This window comes from Anabrus simplex, chromosome 1 (genome assembly GCF_040414725.1).
Source record: "Anabrus simplex isolate iqAnaSimp1 chromosome 1, ASM4041472v1, whole genome shotgun sequence".
In the NCBI taxonomy this organism is placed as follows: domain Eukaryota; kingdom Metazoa; phylum Arthropoda; class Insecta; order Orthoptera; family Tettigoniidae; genus Anabrus; species Anabrus simplex.
In genome coordinates, this window is record NC_090265.1 from 17346611 (window position 1) to 17365666 (window position 19056).

Here is a 19056-nt window from a genome sequence, read left to right on the forward strand (position 1 = left end):
AAAGATATAACCTAGCCAGTATATCCTCATGTCTTTTTCAGCTCAACAAGTCATCAGGTTAGGTAAGCAAGTTGGAATATCATCAGCCTATGACCCCTTCCTGGATAATAATTTATTCTCATGCTTATTTCATATTGTGTATCATCAAGTACACTGGCGCCCAATCAGTTTTCTTTTTTGTTAGTTGTGTTCCATAACATTGAATTAATTAAGTAAGTGTAAATGTATTGGGGAGTCCAGAAAGCTGTAGATGCCACTTGGGTGCTACAGCAGTTTAGTTTTAATAATAATAATAATAATAATAATAATAATAATAATAATAATAATAATAATAATAATAATAATAATAATAATAATAATAATAATAATAATAATTCGAGGTTACTCATCACCCAACATTTGTTTCAAAAATGATCAAGGTAAGCTGATATTGAGCAACAAACAGAACTGTGAACACTTGGCTAAATATTTCAAAGAACTGCTCAACTGTGATCCACCTCAAGAAAAAACAAAACGAATGTCAATAACTATAGAGGTATATCACTTTTGCCAGTAGCCTACAAGATACTTTCTATAGCACTCAAGCGTAGGCTAGAAGAACATATAGATAAACAATTAGGAGAATATCAAACTGGCTTTTGAAAGGGGTGGTCATGTGCAGAACAGATTTTTACCATCAAGACCTTTATCAAAACTAAGACATTAGCAGCAGATAAGAAAGTGATAATGACATTCGTGGACTTCAAATAACATACGACTCCACAGACCGGGAGACACTAATGGAAGTGTTTAAGGAATTTGGAATAGATAATAAGACAACAACCCTGATTCATCAAACACTAAAAAACACACAATCGCAGGTAAAATTTTTAGGAGAACTGTTAGAGCCCTTTGAAATCAAAACAGGTTTGAGACAAGAAGATGGCCTCTCTCCAGTTTTGTTCAACTGTGTTCTAGGGAAAGTTATCAGGGAATGGCAAAAAGAAATGAACAAGTTCAACTTTCTGAATGGAATTAGATTAGGTCATTAGAGAATTGGGCTTAAATTTGAATGCCTCACATTTGCAGATAATGTAGTCTTTTTTGCAGAGAAAATTTGAATGCCTCACATTTGCAGATGATGTAGTCTTTTTTGCAGAGAAAATTTGAATGCCTCACATTTGCAGATGATGTAGTCTTTTTTGCAGAGAATTTGGAAATTGCAGCTAAACAGATTGAAGTCCTCAAAGAAACAGCAGACAAAACAGAATTGCAAATATCTTTTGAGAAGACAGAGTACATGAACATAAATACCACTGACCCAATCTGGACAATGAGGACCAAGTACGGTGACATCAAAAGAGCTACAAAATTCAAGTACCTAGGAGAGATTTTGACTCCAAAGATGAATGAAAAAACAGCAATTCAAGAACGCGCAAGAAAGATGGATACTGCATTTAGATTATGTCAAAACACCTACAAATCTAAGTCACTCTCCTACCAGGCCAACTTCAAGCACTACAGCACGATAGTCAAACCTGAATGTTTATGCGCAGCTGAGACAATAGCCACGAAGGGACTCTCAGATTTGGAAAAGAAAGAAAGGAGGTTCCTTAGAAAGATTCTTGGACCCAGAAAATCATCAGACAAGTTTACGTTTTACAAGACCAAAGCAAGGACTATACCAACAACTTGAAAACATCACCACCACAATGAAAAAGAGGAGATTGACGTTCTATGGACATATTAAAAGGATGGGATCAGAGAGACTCACCAACAGGATCCTCACCTTCCAGGAGAACAGGAAGACACAAGTCCCGTGGGTAAAATACATCCACCGAGATTTAGAAAAATGTGAGATCACGGCAGAAGATATAACAAACAGAAACATCTTCAGGCAGAGAGTTGCGGAGCTGATGAGAAAACAAGAAAGAATAGAGTATTCTCGGCAGAATAACGAGCACGAGCAATCCAACGGATGAAGGAATACTGGCGAAAGAGGAAGGAGAAAGAACTTGAGAAAACAATGGAAGTTGTGTAATCACAGCCCATAGATGGATGAAACGAAAATAATAATAATAATAATAATAATAATAATAATAATAATAATAATAAACTATAATGATAATGTATGTATGTATGTAATGGATTTATGAGAATTACCCTGAGTAGTACAAGTTTAAAAGTGAACGTTATCACTTTGAGTCCTCATAAGCTCGTGAGCATGTTGTGGAGCTAGTGTTTGGTTGGTACCAGTGAAAACCTGATAGATTGTGGAGATATATAGGAACAAATGTTGGGAGTTTTAAGATTGAGATTACAAGAGTTACATAATGGAGAAATACATTTTCCATTAGATGATCATGATGATGAACTTTTTTCTTTTGTTTTGTATATTCTGATTTGAATAATGGACAATGTTTTGACTTTTTAAAAGCAAATTTTTCATCTTTACTTAAAGGTTTCATAGGTTCTATTTCAGAATAAATATTACCTATTTCTTCTTCTTCTCTTTTAATCATCTCAATTAATTTACTTTTATCATCTAGTCCTCTGTATACATTTGGATCTTTATAATATTCATGAACATACTTTATATAGTAGCAGAATCCAGAAGGTTTATGTTTCTGATACTTCATTGTATATGATTCATATGAATTTGGTTGACATATGTCAGTTTTCTCCAACAAGCTCTCAAAATCCGCATGTTTCACAAATGTAACTTTAATTCTATTTTGGTAATTTTTAAAGGTGTTTTTTCTCCTTTTTGTGAGTATTCTACTTTAACTGGTTTATTTACTAAGCAATCTGGAATATGTTTTTTCAATTTTTCTTCAGAATATTGAAATGGAGTAAACACAAATCAAAAATAAATTTCTGGCCATTATGTTTTGTAATTTGCATTGATGCTAATCTACATAAATCTTTAATTCAACAATAATGTGAATTCTTTGCATTTTTTAAGTATAACAAATTGATATGTTTATCTTTCTTATTATTGGTTATTTTCGGAGGATAAACATTATATTTCTCATCAAATGAGTATATGTGATATATCTAATTTTCTCTCAATTTTTGAACTATCATCAATTTTAATTGGATGTTTAAATTCCCTTAACTTTTCTTCAATTTCATACATTACATTACATACATATATTATCATTAAAGACTGTTATGCCTTTCAGGGTTCAGTCTGCAAGCTTCTGTGAATTCACTAAACGTCGCCACAATCCTCTATTTGCAACTAGTGCTGTGGCCTCATTTAGTTCTATACCTCTTATCTTTAAATCGTTAGAAACTGAGTCTAACCACCATCATCTTGGTCTCCCTCTACTTCTCTTACCGTCCATAACAGAGTCCATTATTTTCCTAGGTAACCTGTCCTCCTCCATTCGCCTCACATGACCCCACCACCGAAGCCGGTTTATATGTACAGCTTCATCCATCGAGTTCATTCCTAAATTAGCCTTTATCTCCTCATTCTGAGTACCCTCCTGCTATTGTTCCCACCTGTTTGTACCAGCAATCATTCTCGCTACTTTCATGTCTGTTACTTCTAACTTATGAATAAGATATCCTGAGTCCACCCAGCTTTCGCTCCCGTAAAGCAAAGTTGGTTTGAAAACAGACCAATGTAAAGATAGTTTCGTCTGGGAGCTGACTTCCTTCTTACAGTATACTGTTGATCGCAACTGCGAGCTCACTGCATTAGCTTTACTACACCTTGATTCAATCTCACTTAATATATTACCATCCTGGGAGAACACGCAACGTAATACTTGAAATTATTTACCTGTTCTAGCTTTGTATCACCAATCTGACATTCAATTCTGTTGATTTCTTACCTACTGACATCAATTTATTCTTCAAAAGGCTAATTTTCATACCATACTCATTGCACCTGTTTTCAAGTTCTAAGATATTAGACTGCAGGCTTTCGGCTCAATCTGCCATTAAGACCAAGTCGTCACCATAGGCCAGACTGCTTACTACATTTCCACCTAACTGAATCCCTCCCTGCCATTTTATACCTTTCAGCAGATGATCCATGTAAACTACAAACAGCAAAGGTGAAAGATTACAGCCTTGTCTAACCCCTGTAAGTACCTTGAACCAAGAACTCATTCTACCATCAATTCTTACTGAAGCCCAATTTGAACATTAATGCCTTTGATTGATTTTAATAATCTACCCTTAATTCTATATTCCCCCAGTATGGCGAACATGTTTTCTTCAATTTCAAGTCCAACATTTTTATATTTTGGTACTCGTTGAGGATCTTTATCTGCTGGATATAATTCTGATTTTATTGCATATAGAAAACATTTTTGATCATTATTTTTCACATTAATACAAGCTTGCTTTGCTTTAATTTTTTGTGATAATTAAAATAAGATGATTCTCTTAGAGGATTATGTCTGTCAATTGCTAATTGTAATCCAACAACTGCTTCTAATGTCCATCCTGATCCTCTTGTCTCAAAATCAGCTAGTCTTGTTCATATTTCTCTTTTAGCACTCTTAAAATATTTTTTAATATCCTTTTCCTAAGTAATGGTATGATTATAAGACTGAAATTGAAATGTCTTCCCTTCATTGTTAAAAGTCGCAGAATAATTACATATTCACTTTTAAACTATTGTGAATCTTTAGATTGTCTTTAATTAACTGAAGCACATTATGTTCAGTAGAAGTAAGGAAATATTGTGGATCTGTCAGGTTTTTAGTGTCTGCAATCTGTTTTCAAAAGCTTTCTGAACTAAATAAGTGTTGTTGGTATTTCTTGTTCTAGGCTTTTCAATTACATCTGTTGAGAATGGAAGTAATTCCTTCAACTGTTTCTTTGTTGGCTTTTCAAATAAATCTGTTGAAAATGGAAATGTTTTCTTCAGATCTGTTCATTTAGGTTCATAAATTTATTTTATATCTGTATCAGGAAATGTAAGAGCATCAAAATTTTCTTTCTTTACTTGATTAATATTATAATAATGACTAGCATTAGTCCCGATTAAAGTCTTTATTCATTCTATAATATCCTCTTATACCCAAAGACCTAGTGAGGGGTCTAAGTTCAAATACTCTTATTGAGTTGAGATTCTGAGTTCTCAGATTTCTCTCCATTTATTTAGGAAATTTATTTTATCAATATTTATTCAATAATTTTTTTGTTCTCTATATTCATGATTTTCTCCATATGGGTGCCTGTTTTTGATGTTTTTTGAGATATGTTTTATATACATATTGAAACGGTAACGCCCTACGAGCATTCACGTTTCATTCTTTTATTAAGTGGAGCTCGCTAATACCCGACCGTAAGCTTGCGCCGAGCGCACAGGCATAGTGGAAACTGCGAGCAAGTTCGCGACTTTCTAGAACACCGGCCAAGGACAAGCGACGTCACGCAGAAGGTTCCTTCGTGTTCCATTGCTGCATGAACGAAATATAAGCGAGTCGCCAGCCTGGGGTAAGGCAGAATGTAAGCAGAGAGCCTGCAGTAAAGCAGAGGGAGTGCGCGGTATGCGACGGCAGTGTGCTGAAGGCAGAGAGTGGAGTGAGTCGGCAGTAAGCCGTGAGTCAGCGAGCGTGTGCAAGTAAGCCGTCGCGACATAATTCGTCTCTCGATCCGGCTGTATATTTGAATTCGTTTAAAGACTGTGTTCTCGCCAGCTTGAATTCGTTTAAAGACTGTGTTCTCACCAGCTTGAATTCATTTAAAGACTGTGTTCTCACATAAACTGTGCCAGCTTTGAATTCGTTTAAAGACTGTGTTCTTGCATTAATTGTGTCAGCTTTGAATTCGTTTAAAGACTGTGTTCTCGCCAGCTTGAATTCATTTAAAGACTGTGTTCTCACATAAACTGTGCCAGCTTTGAATTCGTTTAAAGACTGTGTTCTTGCATTAACTGTGCCAGCTTTGAATTCGTTTAAAGACTGTGTTCTTGCATTAATTGTGTCAGCTTTGAATTCGTTTTAAAGACTGTGTTCTCGCCAGCTTGAATTCATTTAAAGACTGTGTTCTCACATAAACTGTGCCAGCTTTGGATTCGTTTAAAGACTGTGTTCTTGCATTAATTGTGTCAGCTTTATTTCATTTAAAGACTGTGTTCTTGCATTAACTGTGCCAGCATTAATTTCGTTCAAAGACTGTGTGAAAGCAGCGGTAGTATTTCTAGCCAGCCCCAATTTCATTTAAAGACTATGTCTATCCGTTGAACTGTGTTGCATTATGATCTTAAGTGCCAGTGTTAATCTGAAAATTACGACGCACGGGAATTTGGACTATCATTTATTTCAACAAATGTATTATGCTGGTGGAGTACAGTGCAGAGACTGTACTCGATAAATTTAATTTTCTTTATGAAGTGCTTGATCACCGCACCTCGGAAGGTTCTAGATTGTTTCATTTGCGTATTATTCCCAATACGAACTGTGACTCTAACTTTATCCTTGCTACTGTGGGAACTATTTCGGCGTGCTTCGCCATAGGGAAGTGTCACACCAGTACCCCATGACGTCAAATGTGGAAGCTCCACATTTCCCCGTTCCTGCCTCTGGTTCGAGTCATCAACACTAATACAAACACCAACGACGGAAGACAACGCCGACGCCGACCGCAAGACGACGCAGCCGCCGCGGGACAACGTCCTCTTTACGCCCTCAGGGACAAATCTACAATTCAGCTATAAAAGGTGACATAATTATTTGCCTATTTATTGAATAAACTGAAGGATCCACTTAATCATGAATTTTTCTTTCACTACCCTTCTCTCTTACTCTCTTAGCATGGGCCGTACACGCCTTGTCGTTCCTCATGCTCTCCGATAAACTGAAGTACGGGCGTTCCTGTTACAGAGAGAAGGTAGTGAATAGTGGCACCCATGACGTTGGGGCCCGATTAAAGAGAGTAAAGTGATAAAAATTAACTTTGAAATCAGTGATATCTTAACTTACCAATTCAAATAAAAGTGCATAGTACGTACGTTAATTCCAGTTCAGTGAATGTGTTAAAATTTTACGAAGTTCAATTCAATGACTTTGACGAATTTTTAAACTTTTGGCACAGAACTCTGATTAAGTTTATGGCACAAGTGATTATTTTTTTTCTCTTGTTATGTAAAACATTTCAGGCGTAATATTTATGCACAGTCTCATATAAATTTTTGATATTTATGTCAGTGAAACATTGAACTTTACAATTGGACAATAATGGTGATATTTAATTTTATGCACAAGTGTTTGATATTTTGTGTTGGTGAGATTTTGAACTTTACCATTGGACAATAATGGTGATATTTAATTTTATGCACAAGTGTTTGATATTTTGTGTTGGTGAAATTTTGAACTTTACCATTGGACAATAATGGTGATTTTACGTATGAAGTGAATGATTGTATTTTCTGCATTTTGTGAAAATAACTACATTAATATGGAAAACATACTAGCTGCCATTGAGGCTTTAAAAATCAGTCTAAATGACAGGATTACGGAAAGTAACACTAATCTCGGGCGTAGGATTGCTGAATCTAATAATACTTTAGGAGCTCAACTTAAAGAATCTAACGCGGCCTTGGAAAGACGTATGGAAGCCACTAAGGCTAGTATAGGTCAACTTAGGGAGGCTAATGAAGTAACTAATCGTAGTATCACTCAACTAAGGGAGGCTAATGATGCCAACATTGTAAAATTGACAGAATCTGTTGATCAAAAATTTGCAGAAGTTAATAATAATTTGGAACGTAGGCTCAATAGTGCAGGTGCCGAAATTGAAAAAAGATTTAAAGAGTCTAACAAAAGGATGGATTCTAAGTTTACGGAAATAAATGAAAGATTAACACGTGACTTAGAAACCATTAAGCAAGATATAAAATCACAAGTGGCGGAGGACTTAAAACTTGCTTTCCCGTCTTCTTCTCAGGAAGTCCTTAAAGAAGTAGAAAGCTTAAAGGAAGAATTTCAAGAATCCCATGCTCAATTATCTCTTGCGCAAACTAAAATCGCGTCTATTCAAGACAAACTTCATGAATCTGTTAAAAATAATTTCGTGAAGTTGGGAAACGAAATTACTCTTCTGAAAAGTCAGCAAGAGGAGGCCGACAAACGTGTCAAGACTCAGTTAGATAATGCTCACACGCAGATTACTCGTATCTGTCGCGATGTAGCAGAAGTCAAGACCGACATAGAGAAGGAGGTCAAGGAAATTGAGAATTCCGTACAGGGGAAAATTAAAACCCTAAAACTTGAACTCCAAGGGGGTATAGAAGCTCTCAACAGCAAAGTATCGCAAATCGAACAGGATGTTTCATCATCTAGCCTTCACAACACTAGTGGAGAATCCATGAATGTTTCCACAATTTTTAAAATAACTGAGGAAAAACCAGCCAAATTTTCGGGGAAAGAGGAGTATACTGCTAAGGAGTTTCTCCTCAACCTCGAAGAGTTCTTTCAAGAAAATCACGTTAAGACCGACCGTCGTTTACGAATAGCGTCTCGATTGTTAGAAGGCAAGGCGTTAATGTGGTTTACCGCTTTTAAATTCAGCATTAACACTTACGAAGAGTTTAAGGAAGCCTTACTTAGACGATTTTGGAGTGCTGAGGCTCAGCACCTGATAAAACTTCAATTATACTCTAGAAAGTATAACACGTCCGTTAATTCCTCGCGATATTCGGATTATCTTATATCTCAGCTTAAAAAGATGCAGTTTTTCGATCCTCCTTTACCGGAGCAAGAACTTATTCAGGTCATAACGCTGCAATTTCCACCAAATGTTCAGGAAATATTGGTGGCAGCAAACGTCCAGGACTTGGAGCAGCTCGATGATGTCCTGAGGAAACTCGATACTGCGCACACTCAGAGCGCAGCAAAAGCAGGTCGAACCAAAGAAACTACAACCAACTTTACGGAAATGAAGACTCCGGTTCAAGTAAATCTAGAACCGCGAGAAGAAAGAGAAACTCGCCGAGATATTCCGTTTCGGTATAGAAGATCTAGGAATCGCCCCTACGAAGGGAGGGCTAAGTTTCAACCTGGACCTTCATGGAGGCAGGCAGCTAATCAACCCAATGATAATAGGAACTCCCAGCGGGAAGAATTAGAGAAACGTTGGAGAGAGACTACGGAATATGTAAGGAATAAGAACAGGGAAGAGGGCTTACCTGGAGCAGCTTCTTTGGAATACCAGGCGGAGATACAGAGAAGAAATGAGAGAACGGAAATGGATCCAAGAGCTACGGGTACAAAAAAAAAACTTTGTCGAAGCAATAAAGAGACTGCCTGAAAACCCGGAGGGAGGAGAAGTAGTATGTAGCGCACTCATTAACCATTGGTATTTAGAGGATGCAGATTTACTATATGAGGATTCAACACCACGACAGCCTCAGATACAACGCGGCTTACCGATCATTATCATTAAGTTAGGCAATATGATTGTCCACTCTCTAGTAGACTCGGGATCGCAAGCCTCACTAATTTCGCAGAAATTAATAGATGTGGCGCAGGAAACGACCTACATCTCCATCTTGCCGGTTGGTCAAGTTAAGGTTAAAGGCATAGTTCCTGACAAAGCTATTAAATGCAAATTCCAGGCGTTTCTTGAGTTAGAACTTGGTGGTGTTAAGTTCCAACATCTATTTTTGATTTTGACGCAAATGAAATTTGACTTAATTCTTGGATCAGACTTTCTCATTCAACATGGGGGAATCATTGATTATCCCGCTAATGTGATTAAATTTTTCCACGTCGAATCTGTAGGGCTACAGTTGGTTACTTATAATGACGTGAAGAATCCGGAATGTGAGACCCCGGTGGGCATAGTAGAAGGCAAGATGAGCGAGGCTCCGCCTGTCGAAGAAAGCGTCCACGAAGAGGGGCGATCCGAGGAAGTGGGACCCGTAGAGGACCAGATGGCGTCCATTATCGATGATGAGTTTAACGAGGACCACTACAACTTCACGCTTTTCGCCAATGTAGCTGAAAGCCCAGATTACGATGATGATAAAGTAATAAAGGCAATCCAAGAGCTTTTTAAGAAGTTTCCAGATGTATTTTCTGAGAAACCTGGAGTCATTAAGGGTTTCAAGCACCACTTAGATGTTACTGACACATCACCTTATAAGAAACGGCCTTATCCGATACCCATGAAGTACTTGGAAGAAGCACGGGTCATTATTAAACAGATGGAGAGTGATGGAATCATATCAAAATGCGTCACACCTTATATTAATCCTCTGGCTATAGTAAGAAAACCAAATGGTAATCTGCGCATATGCCTCGATGCGAGGGCTTTGAACGATAGGCTTGTGCTAGAATATGACCACCCTCCCCTTCTCCGGGATGTAATTAGGAGATTTCATAACATGAAAGTATTTTCTGCTATGGACATGGCTTCTTCATATTTTCACATTTTATTGGATGAAGATAGTCGGAAATTTACCGGATTCATCTTTGATAATGTCACTTATGCCTTTAATAGACTCCCTTTTGGCATTAAGAACTCTGGTGCAGTTCTTATCAGAGCCTTAGAGGAACAACTCTCCGATGAAGTAAAGGCAATCACCACCATTTATGTGGACGATATCATCATCGCGTCCGAGTCCCTGGAACAACATGTACGAGATGTCCATAAGGTGTTGGAGGAATTACAGACCAAGAACTTTAAAATTAACGCCAAGAAAAGCCAGTTTTTCAAAACTGAAGTTTTGTTTTTAGGCCATCTTATTGGAGGGAATGGGATCAAGCCCAATCCGGCTAAGATTCAATGTATTCTAGAATTTCCTAAACCCACAAGAATGAAACACATCAGGCAATTCTTAGGCCTCTGCCAGTTCTTCGCGCAGCATTGCCCTAATTTTACTGAAACGGTAGCACCCCTGCAGCAGTTATTGAGGAAGAACAACAGGTGGAAGTGGACTGATGTCTGCGATAAAGCATTTGTGGCGACAAAACAGATGTTGAAAGACAATGTTCAACTGGCCTATCCTAATTACGAGCTACCCTTTTATATTGAATGTGACGCCAGCCGCATAGGGATCGGTGCAGATCTTTTCCAAATTGATCCAAGGGAACCTGAAGTTCGCATCTTTCTCTCGTTCATGAGCCGCAAGTTGAGACCCCATGAAAAGGCTTATACGATAACAGAGTTAGAAGCCCTTGCCGTAGTACATTCTCTCATTTACTGGAAGAAAATAATCTTTGGATATCCGGTAATTATTTGCACCGATCATCAAGCACTGACATTTATTCTCAAGTCAGATATTACAAGCGAACGGATAACCCGATGGGCGCTGTTTATACAGCAATTTGATATCACTGTTGTTCACAGGCCCGGAAGGAAAAATATCCTAGCCGACGCATTAAGTCGGAATCCGATAGATGAGGTTTCGATCCATGCGATTGAAGTCATGAATGATGAAGATGAAGAGTTCTTGCGACGATTAAAGTATCTAGCGCAAGCTCAAGGAAGAGATCCTCTAAGCCATGAGCTGATTCGTTTTTTTAAAGGGTTTATCCCTCAAGACGACGAAGAGTATCCTCGTATATCTAGGATAGCTCAAAATTTTTGCTACCATGATGGCCTACTTCACAAGTACGTCGACCTCGCTAGAACAACAGATCGTATTTATGCCCCTCCTCGAATAAGGACTGCTATTATATGGCATTGCCATTCCATTTCTGGACACGCCGGTACGGACAAAGTCCTAAACCTGATTAGAGAAAGGTTTACGTGGGAATACTTACGCCGTGACATCCGTAACACCATTAGGACTTGTGATATTTGTCAAAGGATCAAGCCCAATAACAGGCTCCTCTGGGAATATCCACGACCTTTAATACCTGAAAAACCTGGCCAGATCTTCGCAATGGACCTATATGGACCTTTGCCCAAGGCGTTACGTGCCAACAGATACATTGTTGTCACCATAGATGCATTTTCTAAATACACTATGTTGCTTCCAATTCAGAAGGCAAATACTGGGAACATTCTCCGCAGGATCCGTCGAAACATCATTCCCGAGATGGGCAAGCCGGAATTTCTCTTAACAGACCATGGAAGTCAGTTTACCTCCATGGAATTCCAAGTTGCCCTGGAAGAACTTGAGATAAGGCATATCATGAACTCCATCCGACACCCGGAAGCCAACCCAGCCGAACGGGTTATGCGCGAAATTGCCAGATTCTGTAGATTGTATTGTGGACAACAGCATTGGAAGTGGGTTGAAGTTCTGCCCATTATGCAAAGGATCGTCAATACCACCATGCATGAGTCTATTCAGGACATCCCTTTGAGTGTACATAAAGGCCTCACCCCTGACAGACCTTGGGATCGAGTTTTGCCTGATCAACCTGACGCAGCAGTGAGCCAACAAGCTCGCATTACCAAGGCCCTTCGGCAATTACGACATGCTGCCCGAATCCGAGAAAAGAAGTTACGACATCACAAGTTTCGACAACCCTTACAAGTGGATGACCTGGTATTAATACGCAAGCCTGCAGTTTCGCACCCTGACCAGGGAATTTACGCCAAATTTTGTCCCTTGTTCATAGGACCCTTCAGGATACTTACCGCACTAGATAATGGTGCCTACGAAGTAGGAAGGGCAGATAGCGACGTTGAGGGGATCTTCAACTCGGCCAATCTCAAGAAATACTTTACTAGGAGATGAGCGAAAAGAAAATCGCCCAACAATTTTCTTTTTCCCGAGCAGGGGGGGAGATGAAACGGTAACGCCCTACGAGCATTCACGTTTCATTCTTTTATTAAGTGGAGCTCGCTAATACCCGACCGTAAGCTTGCGCCGAGCGCACAGGCATAGTGGAAACTGCGAGCAAGTTCGCGACTTTCTAGAACACCGGCCAAGGACAAGCGACGTCACGCAGAAGGTTCCTTCGTGTTCCATTGCTGCATGAACGAAATATAAGCGAGTCGCCAGCCTGGGGTAAGGCAGAATGTAAGCAGAGAGCCTGCAGTAAAGCAGAGGGAGTGCGCGGTATGCGACGGCAGTGTGCTGAAGGCAGAGAGTGGAGTGAGTCGGCAGTAAGCCGTGAGTCAGCGAGCGTGTGCAAGTAAGCCGTCGCGACATAATTCGTCTCTCGATCCGGCTGTATATTTGAATTCGTTTAAAGACTGTGTTCTCGCCAGCTTGAATTCGTTTAAAGACTGTGTTCTCGCCAGCTTGAATTCATTTAAAGACTGTGTTCTCACATAAACTGTGCCAGCTTTGAATTCGTTTAAAGACTGTGTTCTTGCATTAATTGTGTCAGCTTTGAATTCGTTTAAAGACTGTGTTCTCGCCAGCTTGAATTCATTTAAAGACTGTGTTCTCACATAAACTGTGCCAGCTTTGAATTCGTTTAAAGACTGTGTTCTTGCATTAACTGTGCCAGCTTTGAATTCGTTTAAAGACTGTGTTCTTGCATTAATTGTGTCAGCTTTGAATTCGTTTAAAGACTGTGTTCTCGCCAGCTTGAATTCATTTAAAGACTGTGTTCTCACATAAACTGTGCCAGCTTTGGATTCGTTTAAAGACTGTGTTCTTGCATTAATTGTGTCAGCTTTATTTCATTTAAAGACTGTGTTCTTGCATTAACTGTGCCAGCATTAATTTCGTTCAAAGACTGTGTGAAAGCAGCGGTAGTATTTCTAGCCAGCCCCAATTTCATTTAAAGACTATGTCTATCCGTTGAACTGTGTTGCATTATGATCTTAAGTGCCAGTGTTAATCTGAAAATTACGACGCACGGGAATTTGGACTATCATTTATTTCAACAAATGTATTATGCTGGTGGAGTACAGTGCAGAGACTGTACTCGATAAATTTAATTTTCTTTATGAAGTGCTTGATCACCGCACCTCGGAAGGTTCTAGATTGTTTCATTTGCGTATTATTCCCAATACGAACTGTGACTCTAACTTTATCCTTGCTACTGTGGGAACTATTTCGGCGTGCTTCGCCATAGGGAAGTGTCACACCAGTACCCCATGACGTCAAATGTGGAAGCTCCACATTTCCCCGTTCCTGCCTCTGGTTCGAGTCATCAACACTAATACAAACACCAACGACGGAAGACAACGCCGACGCCGACCGCAAGACGACGCAGCCGCCGCGGGACAACGTCCTCTTTACGCCCTCAGGGACAAATCTACAATTCAGCTATAAAAGGTGACATAATTATTTGCCTATTTATTGAATAAACTGAAGGATCCACTTAATCATGAATTTTTCTTTCACTACCCTTCTCTCTTACTCTCTTAGCATGGGCCGTACACGCCTTGTCATTCCTCATGCTCTCCGATAAACTGAAGTACGGGCGTTCCTGTTACAATATATACCACACTCACAAAGAAATTTCAGAAGGACTTGTTCTTTATTTTCATAGTATCTTTTAAGCCTCCCATTGTTCTGGATTGCATTTTTACTGGATATTTTTTTAACGTATTTATCTCTGTTATTCTTACCTTCAACTACAATTTCATACTTCTTCATCAAAGTGAACCACAACATCACCATATGCTATTGACTTACTTTTATCTTACATAAACAAATGATTACAGGTCACTTGACCATCTTTCAACAATATTTTATTACACATTATGTTTTAAAAAATACGATTTTGATCGTCATTCTCATTATTATCTAGTTCTAACCGCTAGTCGGTCAACATCATTTTATAGCAATTTTACCACTCGTCTATAACAAACTGTTGCTTTATTCATTTTACTTATAACAGTAGTCTTCCAATGTCACTATTGCAAATACTTTCACCAAATATAAACTTCTCACTCATAGCATAGTCTTTAAAACCAACATTGTACTAGTCTTTTACCATATGTTAATTTTCTCTCAAGTCTCTTCAAGGCTTTTTATAAATTAGTTTTATTTTATTTATATGTAAATCAGGTGCCTGATTTTATTTCAAGGTTAAACCCATGGCTGATGATGCCTATATGTAAGGCGAAACATGTACCATTTTAATTAACATATCAATGTAATTAAACAAAGACAAGATTTATTGTATTGATTAGGTGGTCAAATTAATAAAATAACTTATTGTTATTATTTCAATCTGTGAAGGTTTTCGATCAACTATAAACAGTGAACTAGAAACTGACGTATTTCTGATTTCCCGTTCGGAGGAACTTTTACAGCAGTTGTCAGGCGGACAATACTTTTCCAAGATAGACCTAAAGGATGACTATCTACAACTTTCTCTAGATGAAGACTGAAAACAGTACCTTACTTTGAATACGCCTTTGGGCCTTCTACAGTTCCAGAGACTTCCTTTCGGCATAGCTTAATCTGTGGCAATATTTCAGAGGTACTTGTAGCATTGGTTAATTTTGCTGGCACCGGGGCTGGGTCTTTGTGTCATCTTCATCATCATTTCATCCTCATCAAGACGTGCAGGGTGCCTACGTGAGTCAAATCGAAAGACCTGCACCTGGTGAGATGAACGTGTCCTCGTTCACTCCCGGCATTAAAAGCCATATACAATTTCATTTCATTTACTGACTGACTGTTCTCACAGTCTTCTTTGTTATGTGCAGGTGTTCATCGTGCTGGCGTACTTCAACTTGATCTCGCAGACTATGGGTCAGATGTTTGTGCGGGGTATATCTGAAGTTGCGGAGTCCTTGGTGTCAGTGCGTCGACTGGAGGTGAGTTACAAACGTAGACTTTGTTAGAAAAATGACAATGCAGTGATGTTCTCTGTTAAAGGAAGAATAATCAGTTGGAACACTCGGACACACATAAAACACATTCCACGATATTAGTCTGTGTTGACATTGTTAATATGTCTATAGGAAACTCATGTCCTCATCCCGAAGTGGTACAGCTCTTTTCAGGTGCACCCGCAATGGAGGTGAGCTCGAACCCGGATGCCTGAGGACAGCAGCTAATAGGGCTAACTGTTACACTACAGCAGCAGACAATATGTCTATGTGTCAACTGTTCTTTAGTAACCCTTGTTCTGACTGATTTGAATAGTAACTGAAACATCAACAGCTGGCCTGAGTGGCTCAGACGGTTGAGGCGCTGGCCTTATGACCCCAACTTGGCAGGTTCGATCCTGGCTCAGTCCGGTGGTATTTGAAGGTGGTCAAATACGTCAGCCTCGTGTCGGTAGATTTACGGGCACGTAAAAGAACTCCTGCGGGACTAAATTCCGGCACCTTGGCGTCTCTGAAAACCGTAAAAGAGTGGTTAGTGGGGCGTAAAACAAATAACATTAATTAATTAATTTATGAAACATCGACATATTAACAGTGTAAACTCAGTCTAATATGAAAGATATTGATTCCCATAGGGAACTTGAAATATTTGTTCCGAATGAGTAAATTTATAATATCAGGTTCCCTATGCGAATTAACATCTTTCATCTGATGGCCAGGCAGGCATCAACTTTTGAAAATGAGACAAAGTCTCTCTTAGTGCATTGGCATTGTCGGTGGCTCCAAGTAGCCTACGCAGTGGCCTCCATGGTATGCACTAGCCATGCGTCTTGGTGGGTGTGCTATTTACCAACTGATGAGCCCAACTTAGCACACTGGGGCAAAATACTGGCAACCAGGAATGAGTTAGCTGGAAAATGTATGTCCAATAATGGACCAACTATATTGATATTACAGTCTAATATCCCACAAATATGTGGAGTCAGGTAGTTTAACAATAAACAGCCAGAATGCAGTGGATGTGGCCAACGTTTGGCCCATAATAACATAACTCTGTGTTGTTTCTGACACAAGAATAATACTAATAATAGTTGATTCTATGTTAGGTGTAATCCAGTGGCGAAGCTACTTGGAGTCATATGAGGCAATGCCTACCCTAAGGAATACGATTAAATATAAATATCGTAACAAATTTATCTGCTGATGTGATTGTGCTAAAACTACAATAATCTGTATTTGATATGTGCTACATGATGACAGCGGATGATGTGCTTCTCCGATCACCCACTAGATGGCGACAGCAGACTACTTGTTCTGACAGGGAGGCAGGATATAACTTGACTCATTCAGGACTTTTTGTTTTGTTTGAGTTCCGTCATATTGACGACTGGGAGCGGGAGATAGAAGGAAGTTCAGTTACCGCCCGCGCTCCTCTCTCCGCTAGGTCTAGACTCCAGTGAGGCAAGCCTCCTCTGCTATTTGAGTGCGTAGGAACTCCCAGCGCGAAATAGCGTATTGTTAATATTGTGTGCTGTTCTTTTGAATTAGTCGGCAATCAGTACATTATTGACATTATTTGCGACAATTCGGACATGGAAACATCCAATTAAAACTCTGAATTTATGTTAGTTGTGTAAAACAAGATTGACATCATTTGGTTGAAAGTCGCGTTCAAATAATGAGTGAAGTAGGCCTCTTCGGAAACTTAACGAGTCTTTTGAACTCTTTAAAATGTAAACCATTCTCTTCTTGGACCTACAAAGAGAAGTGTGAAGCCAGAAACAAAGGATGTATGCCTCATTTAGGTATTAAGCATTTTGATGGTAATGTTACGAGAAAACTTCAATTTTCGTGGTATATACGATATTCGTGGTTAACTGCGTGTTCCAAAAGCAAGAAACTTTTTTATTATATGTGTGTTTTGTAAGGTGGTGGAAAGAAATGGACTTTAAATGGGATCATTGGTACAAGAAACTTTCTTAGAAAAGCAGAGACCGGGTGAGTTGCCGGGCAGTTGGGGACGCTCATCTGTGAGCTTGCAACTGGGAGATAGTGGGTTAGAACCCCACTGTCGGCAGCCCTGAAGATGATTTTCCGTGGTTTCCCATTTTTACACCAGGCAAATGCTGGGGCTGTACCTTAATTAAGGCCACGGCCGATTTTTTCCCACTCCTAGGCCTTTCCTCTCCCATCGTCGCCATACGACCGATCTGTGTCAGTGCGACGTAAAGCAAATAGCAAAAAAAAAAAAAAAAAAAGATACATATTCAGAATGAAGAGAGATTGTGTTCACCGGGGTGCAGGAGGATAGAACATTCTTTATCTGAAGGTGTAAGAATTCAAACAATTAAACATAACAAAGTCGTGAAACAAAATCGGCTTGTTGTTGAGAGACTTGTTGACATTGTGTGTTTTATTGGGAAGCAAGAGCTTGGATTTCAAGGACATTTTGAAGGGGCAATTACCCAGAGTTGTTAGATGTTCTTTCAAAACAGGAACAGTATATTCGAGATCATCTCCAGTCCACTCCGGGCTTTAAAGGCACATCAAGCGAAATATAGAATGAAGTCAGGAGACAATAAAAGCAGAGTTAGATTCTTGTGATTTCATTGGTATTCAGGCAGATGAGGCCTTAGATGTATCAAATAGCCCACAAGTCCGGTTCTGCTTAAAATAGGGTCTCTTAGAAAGATCCATAGGCTTTTATGATATTTCACTTGATAAGACTGCATCAGGCTTATCTGAATTAACTGTGGATATTCTGCGAAAGTGGGGAGTAAATTGATCAAAAGTAGTACCGTTATGTCAAACATATGACGGGTGCTCCATAATGGCAGGAAATTGGAGTTTAGAGTATTACGTTATACAACTGTGCCCACAAGTTAAACCTTGTTTGTCTCCATTACTCCAAAACAATAAAATCAGTTCATAATCTGACAGTGTTTCATTCATTTTTAGTAGATTCTCAAAAAGAGTTCATATTCCGGAATCCAAAGGATTCAGACTTCCACAAGCATTCACTACCCGTTGGAGCTTTCCTTCCAGAGCAGTCCATACTATCTTTCCACGCTATGATGATCTAAGACAGCTTTTTAAAGACATTGCGGAGAATGATGAGGGTTGGGACAGTGAGTTGTACAATTCTGCAGTTGGGTTACTTAACATACTCAAGAAGGCTCAATTCATTTATTTGCTCTTTCCCTATAGATAATGTTTTTATAGAGACCATCTCTTTGCTCTACTGCAACAGAAAAGCACAACATAAAACCACATCTGATCTAATTCTATGCAATACTGAAATTAGAAAAAAAACACTGGTATCCTCAAGGACATGCGATCAGAAAACACGGTATCCTCTTGCGTTGAAAAATGTTGCCAAATAAATAGTGAGATAAATATAGATGATAG

The 19056-nt window shown here is 39.0% G+C and overlaps 1 protein-coding gene across 1 annotated transcript in view; it reads left to right on the plus strand.

Moving 5' to 3' along the window:
• The window catches only part of LOC136883349 (probable multidrug resistance-associated protein lethal(2)03659), a 274390-nt gene that overhangs the window by 78709 nt on the left and 176625 nt on the right, over nucleotides 1–19056 (plus strand). Inside the window, exon 8 of the mRNA XM_067155603.2 lies at nucleotides 15523–15633. Coding sequence (XP_067011704.2) covers nucleotides 15523–15633 — 111 coding nt within the window. The remainder of the gene's footprint in view (nucleotides 1–15522; nucleotides 15634–19056) is intronic.